Below are 15,975 nucleotides of genomic sequence, written 5' to 3'. Positions count from 1 at the left end.
AGTAGGATAACCATCACTATTAAGATTTTTGTGTCCTTCTCTTACCTGCTTTTCAATGATAATGTATAATGTCATTTTAGACATAGACATAGTATACTTTTATCATTTAATATCTCTGTGTGTCACTTTTCCATAATAGCATGACTTTGTTTCCCTGGTAATCTTCCTCAAAGAAGTTTATGATTAACATTAAAGAGACATGTACAAGTTAAAGTATTTCAAGAGACTTAATGCCTAAAGATTATTTCAAGAGACTTAATGCCTAAAGATCTTGTACTGTCAAGATCTAAAACGCTATTTAATGTGCCAGCTCTCCAGCTGTGGTGCTTGGGAAGAGGAATGTGTGTGAATTCTTCAGAAGAAACCAGAAACGCATAGTGGTCAAGAAGCACAACTTGAGACAAGTCTTAAATGAGTTTCTTAGATGTGATTTAGAAACCTAGCTGTTTATCTCAGCTCATTTAAATGTCTTCATGGTAACTAAAGCATAAAAAAAAAAAAAAAAAAAAAAAACAAAAAAAACCTCCTATGAACTGAGGTTTTATAAATTATTCAGGGAATTTTTGATATGCTCTCCTCAAACTGGCTATCAATGTCTTTGAATTATTCTCTTTATGAAATTGAAATATTATCATTCACTGACTGATTTACTTGTGTATTTTAATTCTGTAATATTACCTTATTTGTTTACAATGGGATTATTTTGCAATCACTCTTTGAGTGAGATGGTAAAATTATGCAGTGATCTAAGAAACTGCAACAATGTCCCTTAACTCAGGAATAACCCATGCTTCTCCCAAAGGCCAAGAGAACGCCTATGACACTGCATCAGTCTGCCAGTACGCCTGCGACTGTTTCTGGATCCTCCATGGACTTCTGGTTACTTCATAAATGCTTATTATTAGCCAAGCAGTTTGCTCAGGAGGACAATATGTATAAAAGCCAAACTCCCAGAAATGTTAATGCTTTAAAGTGTGTTTAAGAGAGACTCTGTACTGTTCTGTCTCTTAAGATTACTGCTGTCTCTTCAAGTTATGAAAGAGGTAAGTGGAATAACAAAATTGACATTCATCAGTGGAAGCACCTATGGGCAAAAATTTCATTGGTAGTTTAATGCTTCTATGAGTAGAAACTCACTCTGCAGAACTAAACTTTTTCTTCAGGAAAAAAAATATCATGTAGTTTTGCTTACACACTTAGAAGTTTTAACATGACTAATATTAAAAGGGTAACCCATATTATCAGTGTTGTAGTGCAATAATTATTGAGTTCTACACCAAAATTTACTAATTAAACATATCCTTTCCTCTCTGTGATGCTGTTCTATTTAGTTCTTCTTACAAAACAAAACAATACCCTAGTATTTTCTTGTTCCATGCTTTTTTTTTTCCTAATTAATCCAAGGGAAAAATAGTTTTGAACATTTCTTTCACATAGGAGTCACAAATATAGTGTTACAACTATGGAAATCCTGAGAAGAATTAATGGGATTATACCATTTGAAAACAGAAAATTGAAGGCAGAGGTGTTTTTCTTTGTACTCCCAGAATCAAGTAGTCTATCTGTGCCTAAACTCAAAGCCCTGATTCTGATTCTCATCCCTGTGAGTACAAAGATGTTTGCCTTTTAGAAAAAAATCAAGGTTAAACATGATTATGATTTATAACACAACATTAAATGATTCAATTCAAAACTTATATGTTGTGAGCATTTTCTCTTTGATCAGGCTTGGCCTGTGGTTGTTAAAATCAAAGCAGTACACCCAGCCTTAAAGTGAGGGGATGTGCTTGTTATTATTGCAACATGGTATGACATGTTTTGTTGATATACTGTTGAAGCCTGTCCTTTTCCTTAGGGAAACAAAGGAGGCGAGAATGTGGGGGAGATGGCAGTTTGTGAGGGAGAGATTGTGTTCAGGATATAATATATGAGAGAAGCATAAATTTCTAAAAAGGATCTGAGAGAACTCTTTAAATTTGACTGCAAAGTTAATAATAGAATCATTACCTCCTTCTAAAACTTCTTGCATATTCCCCAGAGGCTCACATGAAATGAGGAAGTTCTGTTGGTAAAAAGACCATTGATGTGGATACCATGGTATCATTTTCCTCTTAGCAACATAATTCTGCAGATGTGACCCATAGTGAACCACAGAATTACTTTATTTTTTAAAAAATAAAATTCTTAAATTCTTATTTTCTATTCTGGTAGATTTTGATATTCAGCAGTTGAGAACTCTGAAACCATTATCCTTGGCATATTTGTCATTGAGATACAGCCTGGAATATTTCTTTCCTTATCCTCTTAAACTTTGGAATGAATAAACACTTAAAACAACTTTAATTTACATAGTGTGATTCTAAACAAAAGCTTTCATGAAAGAGTCACACCATAATGTATCTCAACAAAAATCATATCCTTGAGTATTATCAGTTTTGGATAATTATATTTATACTCGGTTAAGAAGGCACAAACCAAAAACTTTCATGAATTATTTTGTGATTAGATCTGTCTTTATTCTGGAAAAAAGTAGAACCACTAAATTTTTATAGAACTTTGTACAAAGTAATTTGAAATTTATCTGGGCAAGGGTAAAGAAACAGATCTGGAATAATATGAAGATAATTATAATTTCTAAGCATAATGTGTTTTGGTTAGACAAACCACAAAGAAATAATAAATAACAGCATTCACCCAAGAAATTGAGGAAATAGAAGTTTTATGTCTCCTAAAAGACATTGCTCATCAAATCTGACTCTATGTTATAAATGTCTACTGTATGACCTTGTCATTTTAAATCCTGTATGTTCACTTTTTCTTTCATTTCTGTTTTCACCTTTAATTTCATGTTAGTAATTTTTTTTTTCTTAAAGACTATCATATAAGGAATGTTTTATTCATCACATTTTATTTGTTTTGTATTTAACATTCAGAGGGTAAAGAAAACAAGTCTAGGATGAGAGTACAGAAAGAGCAGCCGGTACCTGTACCATCCTGTTGGGAAGGAGTCTAGTACCATGGATACACAGGAGGCTTAGATAGCTAAGAAGCAAAGCAAAACCAGTATAGTTTAAATTACAAGTTCTGATTTTTAGTTTGGGAGATTTTAAGCAATATGTCATAGCAAGACCTTAATGGGTGAGCAGAGGTAAGAATTTGGATATAAGAACTCTGACATTTTTTTTTTCATTGTCTTCTCCAAGGCAAGTGCAGAGACTCTCTTCTGGAATCAATCAACATGGGAAACAAATCATTCTGTGGTGACTGAGTTCATTTTAATTGGACTCTCCAGTTCTCGGGAACTTCAGATCTTTCTGTTTGCATTCTTTTTTGTTTTCTATGTAGGCATTGTGTTTGGAAACCTTCTTATTGTCATAACTGTGACCAATGACTCCCACCTCCATTCGCCTATGTACTTTCTGTTGGCCAACCTCTCATTCATAGATCTGTGTGTGTCCTCTGTCACAGCTCCAAAGACTATTGCTGATTTTTTCTACAAACGCAAAGTCATCTCTGTCAAGGGCTGCTTTACACAAATATTCCTCCTTCACTTTTTTGGGGGGAGTGAGATGGTGACCCTTGTAGCCATGGCCTTTGACAGATACATAGCAATTTGTAAGCCTCTAAGCTACACTACAATTATGCGTGGCAATGTATGTGTTGGCATTGTGGCTACTGCATGGGCAATTGGCTTCCTACACTCAGTGAGCCAATTGGCCTTTGCTATAAGCTTACCCTTTTGTGGTCCTAATAGGGTTGACAGCTTTTATTGTGACCTTCCTAGAGTAATCAAACTTGCCTGTGCAGAGACATATAGGTTAGACATCATGGTCATTGCCAACAGTGGTGTGCTCAGTGTGTGTTCTTTTGTTTTACTAATCATCTCCTATGGTATTATTCTAATGACCATCCAACGCCGCCCTTCTGATAGGTCATCTAAGGCTCTGTCTACACTGACTGCTCATATCACAGTAGTTCTTTTGTTTTTTGGACCTTGCATCTTCATTTATGCCTGGCCCTTTCCCATCAAGTCATTAGATAAATTCCTTGCTGTGTTTTATTCTGTGGTCACTCCTCTCTTGAACCCCATTATATACACACTGAGGAACACAGAGATGAAAACTGCCATGGGACGCCTGAGACAATGGAATTTAAGCTTTTGGGTGAAGTCTTAGATCTCCTGTAGCCATGAGATTGAGATAATGAGCAAAGGAAGTCATTACATTATTCAGCAGACCTTATATTAATTGTAAAAATCCATTTTTACCTCACATAACAATTGTTTGAGAATGTTTGAACCTTTTATAAGGTTTGGATGTCATCCTAATAAAAAAGACATAATGATTTGTATTACATATGATTTTTATGAGAAGTAATAAAATAGAGGAGATATGTAAGATGACATAAACATGTGACATATTCACCACACAATCAATATTAGATAGTATTATGAAAGCCATGCTAATCCTTTATGTTAACACAGTTAAAAGTTTTCACGCAATGGTATTCCAGAACTTAGTTCTGGGATATGACATATTTCAATCTTAGTAGATGGTTCATTTAGGGCATTATAGTTACAATTGGAAATGTGTTCAGTTATATGCAATGTGACATTAACACATTTATACGCAAGAATGTCAAACACATATTTGGGTAATGTACATGTATTCTGTCATCACTGTAAGGAATTCTAAATATCAGGACAGAAGTAAAAGAGAATCTATATGTTTTATAAAAACTTAACAGTTATCCTGGTAACTTTTCACATTCCTATTGGCATTGATGCAGACTAAAGTTGAACATGACAGTGCTACTAAGAATCAACATGGTTGAATTGTTATAATCTGAATGAATGAATAGAAATGGAAATTCAGACAGAAAAATGGTCATAATTGTGCCTACTCAAGAGAAACAAAATAACCATGAGGTCACTAAAACACATGAACAGATAGAGTCTCTAATCAGTGGTAAAAGAGCTACTAATAAAGTGATGGAATCAATAGGATGCTTTGGAAAAGAAGGCATTTGAACTATTCATCATACTACAGAACAATTTCTAAATGAACTGATGATGTGAATCAATTTAAAAACCACACAAATATTTTAAAACATGAACTAATATCTTTAGAATTCACAATGTATTAAATGTCTTAATAAAATTAATTTTAATGTCAAATTAGACTATCTAAAAAGAAAATAAATGAGAAACTTAGTGGCACTCAAGGAGTAATAAATTATATACAACAACAATGGTTATTATATATAAGTTAGATAGCTTTCATAAACTCAACAAACTAGTAGAAAAATTACAAAAATTTTAAACTTACAGTGTTTACAAAAGATGAAGCCATATCTACAAGAAATATTGTCAAACTGCTTCAGGATAAAATATATGCAAGCTAAAATTTCATCTAAGTATCATCTTTGGCCTTTAAGGTGTCTGATGTCAATACTTAATAATACAACTAGAGAGCAAAGCTGTAGTGGAAGAAGAATAATGCACATCTACGAAACCTTTTTACAGTTACCTTTAAATGTACCTAAACATTTTCTATTATGATAAAGCCAAAACCTTGAAAAAGACAAAAGTAGAGTATCTTCCAGCAACAAGAAATTGACCATATGATGTTCAAAAATACAGTCCAGTGACAGTGATGACTATAACAAATTAAATCATAAGTACATACAAGCATCCACAAAATGATCATTAAAATAAAAGTGCCATAGTTTCTCTTTGAATGAACCTAGTAAGCTAAAATTAGTATGTAAGAATTTTGCTATAAATTTACAACAATTAGAAAAACAAACAACTTGAAGATAAAAAAATGAAGATCATTATGAATATCATGAATGGAAAATAAGGTATAAATGAAGTAATAATAAGTAATTAATAATAATTATCTGCCTAATGACATTCTATAGGAAAGAGATAGGACAAAAATGAGCAAAACTACCTAATAGATTCAACAAAATAAAAAAATCAAATACTGGAACAGTTAATTGGAAAAATTATTTAGACCATTGGGTTCAAGGAAATAAAGGTGGGTAGGAAGAATTGGTACAATTTGAAAGCCCGAAGAGACATCAAACTCAATGACTTTTGTCAAAGACCTGGCTTAAGCAAGCCAGTTTTTACAAAATTGTGAGACAATCAACAAAATTTGAGTAGCAAGTGTATATTTATAGTAATTATAGACAGACAGATATAACATCTGACTAATAAAAAAGAGAATGCAGGGTTGTAGGGTCAGGATGAATGAGAGAGAGAGAGAGAGAGAGAGAGAGAGAGAGAGAGAGAGAGAGAGATGGGAATCAGAGCACCAGGAAAGAAATGCTCATAACATTTTGTTTCATAGATAAATTCTTAATGAAATCTAATGCTGAAAATGGAGGTACAGAGAAGTTGCAAAAGGATAAAACATGGCAGCAGACCACCATACAACAAACCAGAGAGGACTAAATCAAGGACATGAAGAATAAAATCTATTAAATCAGACTTCTAATCATCTACTGAGCCTTATAATATATAAAATTATATTTTTCTCTTTTTATTATATTTTTCTTAATGCTCTCAGTATTTTATATAATTTTCATGGCATAATTCTGTTAAAGATGATCCTGAGATCTTGATATTATAAAAAGAATTATTCATTTCATTTCTGAAAGTCTACTGCTAAGGGAGAGATACATAACATTTTCAATTGTCATCATCTGTTATCTCTCTGAATTAATTTATTGTATCTAATAATTGCTATTTGGATTCTTTATTATTTTCAAAACAACAATTTGTATTATCTACCAATTTAAAGAGTTATACAATTTTAAGTCTTGTGTCCTTTTTGATTTTTATATTGTCTAAGACTTCAAATACAACCAAGAATAGAATAAGAGAAAGAGAAAGGTTTAATTTTTTGGTGAGTGCATCAATTTCCTCAAAGCTGAGAAATATAGAAGCATAAAATATTCCATATTTTGTTATTATCTTTATTGTCCTTAAGACATATCAAAAAGGACTGATATATACTTGTCTAATTATTTGATTTTATTCTATTTCACTGGTCAGACTAAAATTTTATCAATTTCATTAAAAAATAAATGGAGACACTTTAAATATTTAACATTTACTTAACAATAATCATTAATTTTATGTGTACATATTGTTAACCCTAATAACAAGCTATTTGCTACCATAGCATAGATATCCTTGGGACTCATCAGTTTCATCTATGTAAATGGTTCCCTAGGTACCCAACCTAAATACTCTGCTAAATTTGTGATCCACAGCCTTCATATATGTCTTTTTGGGGGTCAACTTTTCATAATAAAGACACACACGCACACACACACACACACATACAGAATATGTTCCAACGTGTAATAAGGACACATGCTCCACTATGTTCATAGCAGCCTTATTTATAATAGCCAGAAACTAGAAACATACCATATGTCCCTCAACAGAAGAATGGATAGAGAAAATGTGGTACATTTACACAATGGAGTACTACTCAGATATTAAAAATAATAAATTTTGAAATTTTTAGGCAGATGGATAAGATTACTTTTTTTTTTTAGATTTATTTATTTATTATATGTAAGTACACTGTAGCTGTCTTCAGACATTCCAGAAGAGGGCGCCAGATCTCGTTGCGGATGGTTGTGAGCCACCATGTGGTTGCTGGGATTTGAACTCTGGACCTTTGGAAGAGCAGTCGGGTGCTCTTACCCACTGAGCCATTTCACCAGCCCCTACTTTTTAAGATAATAAAATTATTGACCCTTTTTTTAAAAACCACAAATTACAGCCTGCCAGTAGGAGAAAATGTTTGAGCTTTGTTCCGTCCACCAAGGGTATTTATATATGTAAAGTGGTTGGAGTTTTAGAGACATCTGCACCTTTACTCACCAACACCACCATATGTACACTTACAAATATGTTTGCTAAAGACTTGTGTATTAACAACTAAATTAAGTACAATACCTCTAATAATTAGTCACTCAACTTGTGGAAACAGATGTTATGGATATTACATTTTGGGATATTGTACTATATTAAGTAATAATTTAAAGAACAAATTTTAGTCTCAGATGGAGATAACTTAAGAATCTCATTTAATTCTATTTGTTTAATTATTATTCTTTATTCATGTTACATAAAATGAAAACCCCAAATTATATAGACCACTGCTGTTTTGTTAAATGTATATCTTTGGTTTGATCTTTTCTAATTCTTTTCAGCTCACTCAATTAGTGTTTTGGTAGATAGCTGTGTTCATGCAAAAGTGGAAACCTTTGCCTGGTAAGGCAATTTAGTAAAATTTACTAAGATATTATTTATAAACATAAACATATGACTTTGTCAAAAATGTTAAGTTAAACTTTACTAAAAACAGAACAGTTAATTGAAAACCCTGTGAGGAAAAAGCATGTATGATCAGATTCAAGATTCAGTTTCACAGTAATTAAATGGTTGGTCAATAAATGATATATCCTCTTTATATTATTAACTTATATTTGGAGATTGGAACAAAATTTAAATATAAATTATATTTTCTATTTTAAAATTTATTTCAAAGAATCAGTCTTACAAATACTTGGTGCAGGTTTCTAGACATTATAAATTTCCTTTGTGACTAAGGTAGTTACTTACAAATCTTTTCATGGCATTTTTCATCTCTTTATTTCTCAGAGTATAAATGGCTGGATTTAGGAGAGGTGTAAAAACAGAGTAAAATACAGCAAGAAATTTATCCAACCAAGTGATATTGAGAGGCCACACATAGATGAAGATGCAGGGCACAAAAAAGATCAGCACCACTGTAATGTGGGCAGTGCATGTGTTCATTGCCTTAGATGCACCAGCTTTAGAGCTCTGACATACAGTGATAAGAATATATGTGTAGGAAATAAGCAACAGAATAAAGCAAGTTACAGCCACAAGTCCACAATCAGCATTCATTAGAACATCCAAGTCACGGGAATCTATGCAAGCTAGCTTGATCACCAATGGCATGTCACAGAAAAAGCTATCTATTTCCTTAGGTCCACAAAAAGGCAACTCCACAATCACTACCAAATGACTCAGAGCATGTACAAATCCAGTTGTCCAGGAAGTGAACACCAACCCAGTGCATCTCTTCAGGTTCATGATGGTGAAGTAGTGGAGTGGTTTGCAGATGGCCACATAGCGATCATAAGCCATTACCACCAACAGCACCATCTCTCCTGCAGCAATACAATGGGCAAAGAAGACCTGGGACATGCATCCTGCAAAGGAAATGGTCTTGTTTTCTCTGAGAAAGTCTGTGATCATCTTAGGAGTAGTGACTGAGGAAAGCCACATATCAATAAAGGACAGGTTGGCCAACAAGAAGTACATGGGAGAATGCAGATGGGGGTCAGTGGTGATTAAAACCAGAATGACAATATTTCCAGAAACAATGAGAAGATAAAGCATTGAAAACACCATGAAGAGTAAGACTTCAATCCTCTGTGAGCTGGAAAGTCCCCAGAGTATAAATTCTGACACCACAGTGTGATTGCCTTCATCCATTTTACTCAGTGTGTCTTCAGAAGTAACCTGTAAAAACAAAACAACTGGGTGGGTAGAGGGTGGGGGGAGGGTAGGGGATCTTTTGGGATAGCATTGGAAATGTAAATGAAGAAAATACCTAATTAAAAAAAAAACAGAACAACTAACAACTAGAGGTATGAGGGAGGCTACTTTCCCTGTACAATTTGTCATTCACACAGAAACTTACCTCAATAGAAATTCATACATGTAAAGAGAAATCAAAGCTAATTATGAGCGACTGGTCACCAAAATGAAAGTAAATGAATTTAAGTAACTCCCCAGGAAAAGAAGCATCAGGGGTGACTTTTATACTCTGTGAGAAACATTCATTTATGAGAGCTGTAAGGATATCAAGAGTGTAATGTGAAAACTTAGTGTAGTTCCTAAAGAAAATATCTGAATATGTCATCATGACATTCCATAATAACAATGTGGATTACATTTGGCAACTGGTGGTGAATTGCACTGAATTTCAATACAAATGGTATTATAAGATCTTATTATTTAGATCTTATTATTTAGATAGGATATATAATGATTACTTTGAACATGAATAGAATAAATGAATAAATGAAAACTTTAGCTTAAGACACTAAAGGACTTGTTGGGAAAGCCTAAGTTGGGAAGCAAACAGACATATACATACTCATGCAATTTAAATGGAAAAATCTGGTTCACTATTCTTTAAGAGATATATGTATCATGAGGTTTATTTTTTCAACTAAACTGATTAACAAACTAACATTGCAAATACATAAAGAAGGATTCCCCAAGCAACTATTCAACTCATATTCAGACCTGAGCGCTAAAACTCACAATCTTAGCAGTAGAAAAATATTGCTCTTAAATTGCATAAACTAATTATGAAAGGACATTAATAATATATCATCTATCATCAGTATATTTTCTCATTGTGTCCCTGGCCTACTGGTCATCTGTGTTGTTTTAAAATATATAATAAATTCAATAAACTTGTAAGCAAACCTGACCTGTCATTTGGCTGTCAGTCTTGAATGAATATGAAATTATACTTCCAGGAAGCAGCAATTATTCACCTCAAAGCACAGATGGGGTGCTTGTGCTGATATATTGAACAACACTGAAACCAGAAGAAGAATACTCATTTCCCATTTCCTTCTCCTTTCAGAAATTTGGAGACTTGGTGTTTGAAGTCTTATTGGTCTCCCTTTCTTTTATCCTAGAGCAAGTGAACAATGAAATCCCAAGAACTATCACCAGAAAAAGAAAATAACATTGATTACACAGTGAAGAGTACGTGGTTTTGAACATTTTTTCCATGGGTTAAAATGTTTCAGATCAATCTGAACTTTTTGTTTTTGTATTATTTCTTTTATCTTTTAAGATTATAATATATTACAACATTTCTCTCTTTCATTTCCTCCCTCAAAATTCTTCCATATCTTGTTCCCTGTTCTCTTTCAAATCATGGGTTTGAACAAGGCCATAAATCAACTGAGAAAATGTCATATAAACTCACAGAGAGCAAGGAAGCAAGCACATGGCCTCTAAGGATCCGCACATCTGCATAAATTCTATAGATGCCGTTTTAGTAATTTTATGCAGCTTCTGAAAAGTGGGTCTCCGATTCTTATGCCTTCTCTTGGGACTCTTGAATTTTTTATTGGCTTGTTACATTTAACTTTTATATGATGGTTTTTGTTTTACCTTTATATATATATATATATATATATATATATATATATATATATATATATGTGTGTGTGTGTGTGTGTGTGTGTATACATATATATATATACATATATATATATTTGTTGTTGTTATATCTTAGAAGCCTGTTCTTTTCTAGTGAAAAAAACAAAGAATACAAATAAGAGAGGGGGTGGGAAGGAACATGGAAGAAAAGAGAAATGGGAAACTATATTCACAATAAATTGTATGAAATAGGTATGTGTAATAAAGAGTGAAAAAAAATCATGGCCTCTTATTTCATTACACACATATACAAACACACACACATATACATATAAATGTATGTATAAACATTATTCCATCTGTATAATCTTACTTTTGTTACTTTTTGTATAACCAATGGAAATGCTTTTCCCTGGAATACTCCATTCCTCCCACTTTCAGGAATCTTTAGTTGGCTGTGATTCTTTGCATAGGGTTGAGAACTTCTGGTTTTTCCCCTCTTCCTCTATAGCATGGAGTAAGGTTTACTGAGCTCAATTTTGTTAATCATGATAGAACTATAGAACTACAAAAAAGAATTACTAAAAGAATTAATTCCCTGACAAAATGAAGTCAAACTGTCCTTTTGGACCTCTGCTGCAAAATAGAACCAAGTCTGAAGAAATGCCTTTTGAATTGTCACCTCTCGTTTTATAGGTGATATAGGACACTAATGGATCAGCCTTTGTGAATGTAAACATCATATAACTGCTTTCGGACACATTGTACCAGACTATGCATTATCAGACCCTTTTTAATGAAGTTACTCAATGTTTTTTTTTCATGTGATAAATAGAAAAAAATGATGACATATATTACAATAGCTTAGAGAATGTTGCATAGTCAATTTGATGTGTTTGAAAATATAAAATAAAATATACACGTGGAAATCATTAAATCTTTCTATATACACAGTGCAATTTGTGAGTTGTTCCTTTTATTAATATGTCCTAGTGTATCTTGAAACCATATTGTTCATAAAATTACAGCCAGTGTTTTTAATGTTTACCTGAACTCTTTGTTTAAGATATGCATACATAAATCAATATATAGATGTGTATGTATATATAAAATATATATTTTCAAATGTAACAAATATGTTCATATGTAAATACTTATGTGCTATATATATATACATGTATACTTATATATGTTTAAAAATTTATATATGTGTATAATTACTAAAGTTATATACATATATATAAATATACATTTTATATATGTTCTTGCTTGAAGTAGAATTACATTATATTTCTATTTTCTTTTAATCTCAATACCAATACCAATGCCTTTTATTTCCTATACCACTCCCAAATACCAGCCCTGCATACTGTTGCCATGCTACCCCTCAGTGGCTAGCCTCTTTGTCCTTGATTCATAGTGTTACATATATGGGTGTATAAATATATGTGTATGTATAAATGCATGTAAGTTCAAGCTGTAGGATCCACTTTTGTTGTGACTAATGGTATCAGGACTAACCTCTCTATATTTAACAATAAAATAGGGATTCATCTTTGGGAGTAGGTGATTCTTTTTCTCCTTGAAGATAATAGTTGGCAGAAATTTTTTATCTAATTTCCATTATAACCGCTAAACTTACTTTGACTTTACTCCCAGTTCAAAGTTTACAGTTGTCTTCTCTACTGTGTGCTCTTTAATTTAAAAACATTTTATCTGGTTAAGTTGCAGGAATACTTGTAAAACGTCAGCTGCCTACTACTCATATGGATTATCTGATTTTTAAAAAATGATGAAATTATGATATAGATTATGAGCAATCAAAAAATAGGAGAGGTAGGGAAAACTCATTAATTGGCCACTAAAACTGACAAGACAAAGAAACAGTTCTCAACCTAATACATCGTGGCTATTGGTATAAAGAGATAGCTAGAAATAATTTAAGAATTATATAATAGAAGACTATCAGAGAGATGACTTACCAAAAATCATAATTTTCTCTTGGGTCAGAATTTCTTCCCATCTAATATGTGCTTATGAAGACATTCATGTTGTGTAGAGACAGTTTTCCTTTCAACCTGACCAATCTTAACTTCCTGAAATTGTCTCATGGGGGTTCCATGTCACCTGTTCTGTGTTCTGAACAAAATGAGAAAGTTGGACATAATTATCTTGAACATCTCTTAGGGACTTCTCTGTTAAGTGGGATTCTGAGAGCTACATATCCGTGTAAATAGAAAATAGGACATGTGAAACCTCCTGTTAGTCATCCCAGAATTGATTATGTCAGTCAACTCTACAAAATCATTCACTTCATCAATAAGGAATATAGAGAAGCTTTCTCCTGCCTGGTCTCTTACTATATCTATATAATCTTAGTGACCACATTTTTTAAATTATTTTATTTATTTATATTTCAGCCATTACTCATCACTCCTGGAACACCCTCCCACAGTTCCTCGTCCCATTCCACTTCTCCCTTGTCTCTGAGAGGGTCCCCCACCCACCTTTCCTGAGGCCTCAAGTCTTTCAAGGATTAAGAACATCTTCTCTCACAGAAGCCAGACCATGCAGAATTCTGCTGTATATGTGTCAGAGGCCTCTGACCAGCCCCTGTATGCCCCTGGTTGGTGGCTTAATCTCTGGATACTCCCTAGGGTCTGAGTTAGTTGAGACTACTAGTGTTCCTGTGGGGTCCCTTCCTGCTTCAGTCTCTTCAATCCTTCCCCTAATTCAATCACAGGGGTCCAGTGATTGGGAATAAGTATCTATATTGCCTTAGTCTGCTGCTTGAGGGCCTCTCATAGGGCATCCATGCCCAGCATAGGCATAGCATCAGTAACAGTGTCAGGCTTTGGTGCCTCCCATCCCCATAAGATGCCTCAAGTTGGGCCAGTCATTGGACCACATTTCTCTCAGTCTCTTATCCATTTCAATACCTGTAGTTCTTTTAGACAATAATATTTCTGAGTCAGAAATTTTCACTGTGGGTTAGTAACCCATATCAACACTTGAGGCCCTATCAATCTACTGAATGTGGACTCTATGTGTTCCCTGTCCTCATTGTTGGGCATTTTGGCTAACATCAGTCCCATTGAGACCTGAGAGTCTCTTACCTCTTGGGTCTCTGGTACTTTCTAGAGGGACCCGCACCTCCTGTCGATAGCTTGCTTATTTCCATTCATTGTCCTAGCCCTTTGGGCTTCTCTCATGACTCCCCCCCCATACCTAACCCTTGTTCTCCTTTCTGCCTCTGCCTCGCTTTTCCCACCCATGTCTCTCCCTCCCCATGTCTCCTGTGATTATTTCTTTCAACCTTCTAAGTGGGATTGAGGCATCCTCATTTAATTATGAGACCATATGTTAAACATTTGAGATAACACCAGAAAAATACCCATGCTGTGAATGTAATTTCCTAATACATGGCAAATATATATCAAATATTGATCACATGACTGATGAAGTTTGATCTATAAATGTTTGTGATATTGGCATATATGAACTGAATACTATACGTATGAACTCTATAAAATACAAACATTTCCTCTATTGATTTTAGAAAATTAAGATGTCTACCTATCAAATAATTTCACCTAATATTCAGTTGCAATAAATTATGCTGATGATAAAATAAAGGTAATACACATGGTTTTTCTTAATCAGCATACCTAAAGTGAAATGATCAGCAATTGCTGCACAAAGTTCCAGGTCATTTTGCTTGTAAAAAGCCACAACCAAAGTACTGAAGTCCAGGACCCTTGTCCTGGACTTAAAGGCTTGAAAAGTTGAGGAGGAGGGCAACCCCATAGGAAGACCAGCAGTCTCAACTCACCTGAACTCCTAAGATCTCTTAGACATTGAGCCATCAACCAAGCAGCTTACACTAGCTGGTCTGAGGCCCCTGACAAATATATAGGAGAGGACTGCCTGGTCCTGCCTCAGTGAGAGAAGAATTGCCTAACCCTAGAGAAACTTGAGGCCCCAGGGAGTGGGAAGACCTGGTGGGATGGGTTGAGGAGGGTAGGGACATCCTCTTCGAGACTGGAGAAGAGGGATGGGATGAGGAACTGTTGGAAGGTAGACAGGGAGGGGGATAAAAACTGGACTGTAAAAAAAATTAAAATTAAGTAACAAAAAATCATGTATATGTATGCAATGAAACTTTATCAGTATTTCTTTGTAGGTAGGACAACACTGAATATTAATAGCTGTCTATTAAAGAAGTTATGTGGGGCCGGGCGTGGTGGTGCACGCCTTTAATCCCAGCACCAGAGAGGCAGAGGCAGGCGGATTTCTGAGTTCTAGGCCAGCCTGGTCTACAAAGTGAGTTCCAGGATAGCCAGGGCTATACAGAGAAACCCTGTCTTGAAAAACCAAAAAAAAAAAAAAAAAAAAAAAAAAAAGGAAGTTATGTGGGTCCATTGGGGGAAAATATGGGTTTATGTAGAGCAACAAATATGTAAACTGAAGAGAAAATAATCTTGTGTACTTTAAGAAAGAACTAATGAGTACCCCCACCGCTCCTTGGAACTAAACCACCAATCAAAGACAACATTTCATGGGACATGTGGCTCTAGCTGCATTTGTAGCAGAGGATGGCCTAGTTGGTCATCAATGGGAGGAGAGGCCCTAGGTCATGTCTTCACAAGACATATGTTCACACTTCTATGCCTCAGTATAGGGAAAGGCAAGGAGTAGAAATGGGATGGGTAGTTTGTAGAGCAGGG

At 34.2% G+C, this 15,975-nt stretch overlaps 2 protein-coding genes across 3 annotated transcripts; one reads left to right on the top strand and one right to left on the bottom strand.

The window, feature by feature from the left end:
- Positions 1 to 1,462: 1,462 nt before the first annotated feature.
- LOC110287809 (olfactory receptor 4F4-like) lies at positions 1,463 to 5,560 on the top strand. Its single transcript, XM_021154334.2, has 3 exons — positions 1,463 to 1,603; positions 3,204 to 4,138; positions 5,305 to 5,560. Exons 1-3 carry the CDS (start codon positions 1,463 to 1,465, stop codon positions 5,558 to 5,560), a joined length of 1,332 nt encoding a protein of 443 aa, XP_021009993.2.
- A 3,048-nt stretch (positions 5,561 to 8,608) lies between these two features.
- LOC110306830 (olfactory receptor 4K3-like) lies at positions 8,609 to 13,253 on the bottom strand. Of its 2 annotated transcripts, none has more exons than XM_085829518.1 (2): positions 13,231 to 13,246; positions 8,609 to 9,580 (listed from the first exon to the last, which is right to left on the bottom strand). In XM_085829518.1, the coding sequence occupies exon 2, from the start codon at positions 9,551 to 9,553 to the stop codon at positions 8,615 to 8,617; it is 939 nt and encodes a 312-aa protein (XP_085685644.1). In that variant the 5' UTR covers positions 9,554 to 9,580; positions 13,231 to 13,246; the 3' UTR covers positions 8,609 to 8,614. The 2 variants fall into 2 exon arrangements, 1 of the variants encoding a protein (XP_085685644.1); XR_015044941.1 differs by lacking the exon at positions 8,609 to 9,580 and adding an exon at positions 10,645 to 10,772 and having other exon boundaries at positions 13,231 to 13,253.
- Positions 13,254 to 15,975: the final 2,722 nt, after the last annotated feature.

The sequence above is a fragment of the Mus caroli genome, unplaced genomic scaffold, assembly GCF_978045245.1.
Source record: "Mus caroli unplaced genomic scaffold, Mus_caroli_1 scaffold_2, whole genome shotgun sequence".
Classification (NCBI taxonomy): Eukaryota; Metazoa; Chordata; class Mammalia; order Rodentia; family Muridae; genus Mus; species Mus caroli.
This window is presented reverse-complemented; position numbering and strand designations above follow the sequence as displayed.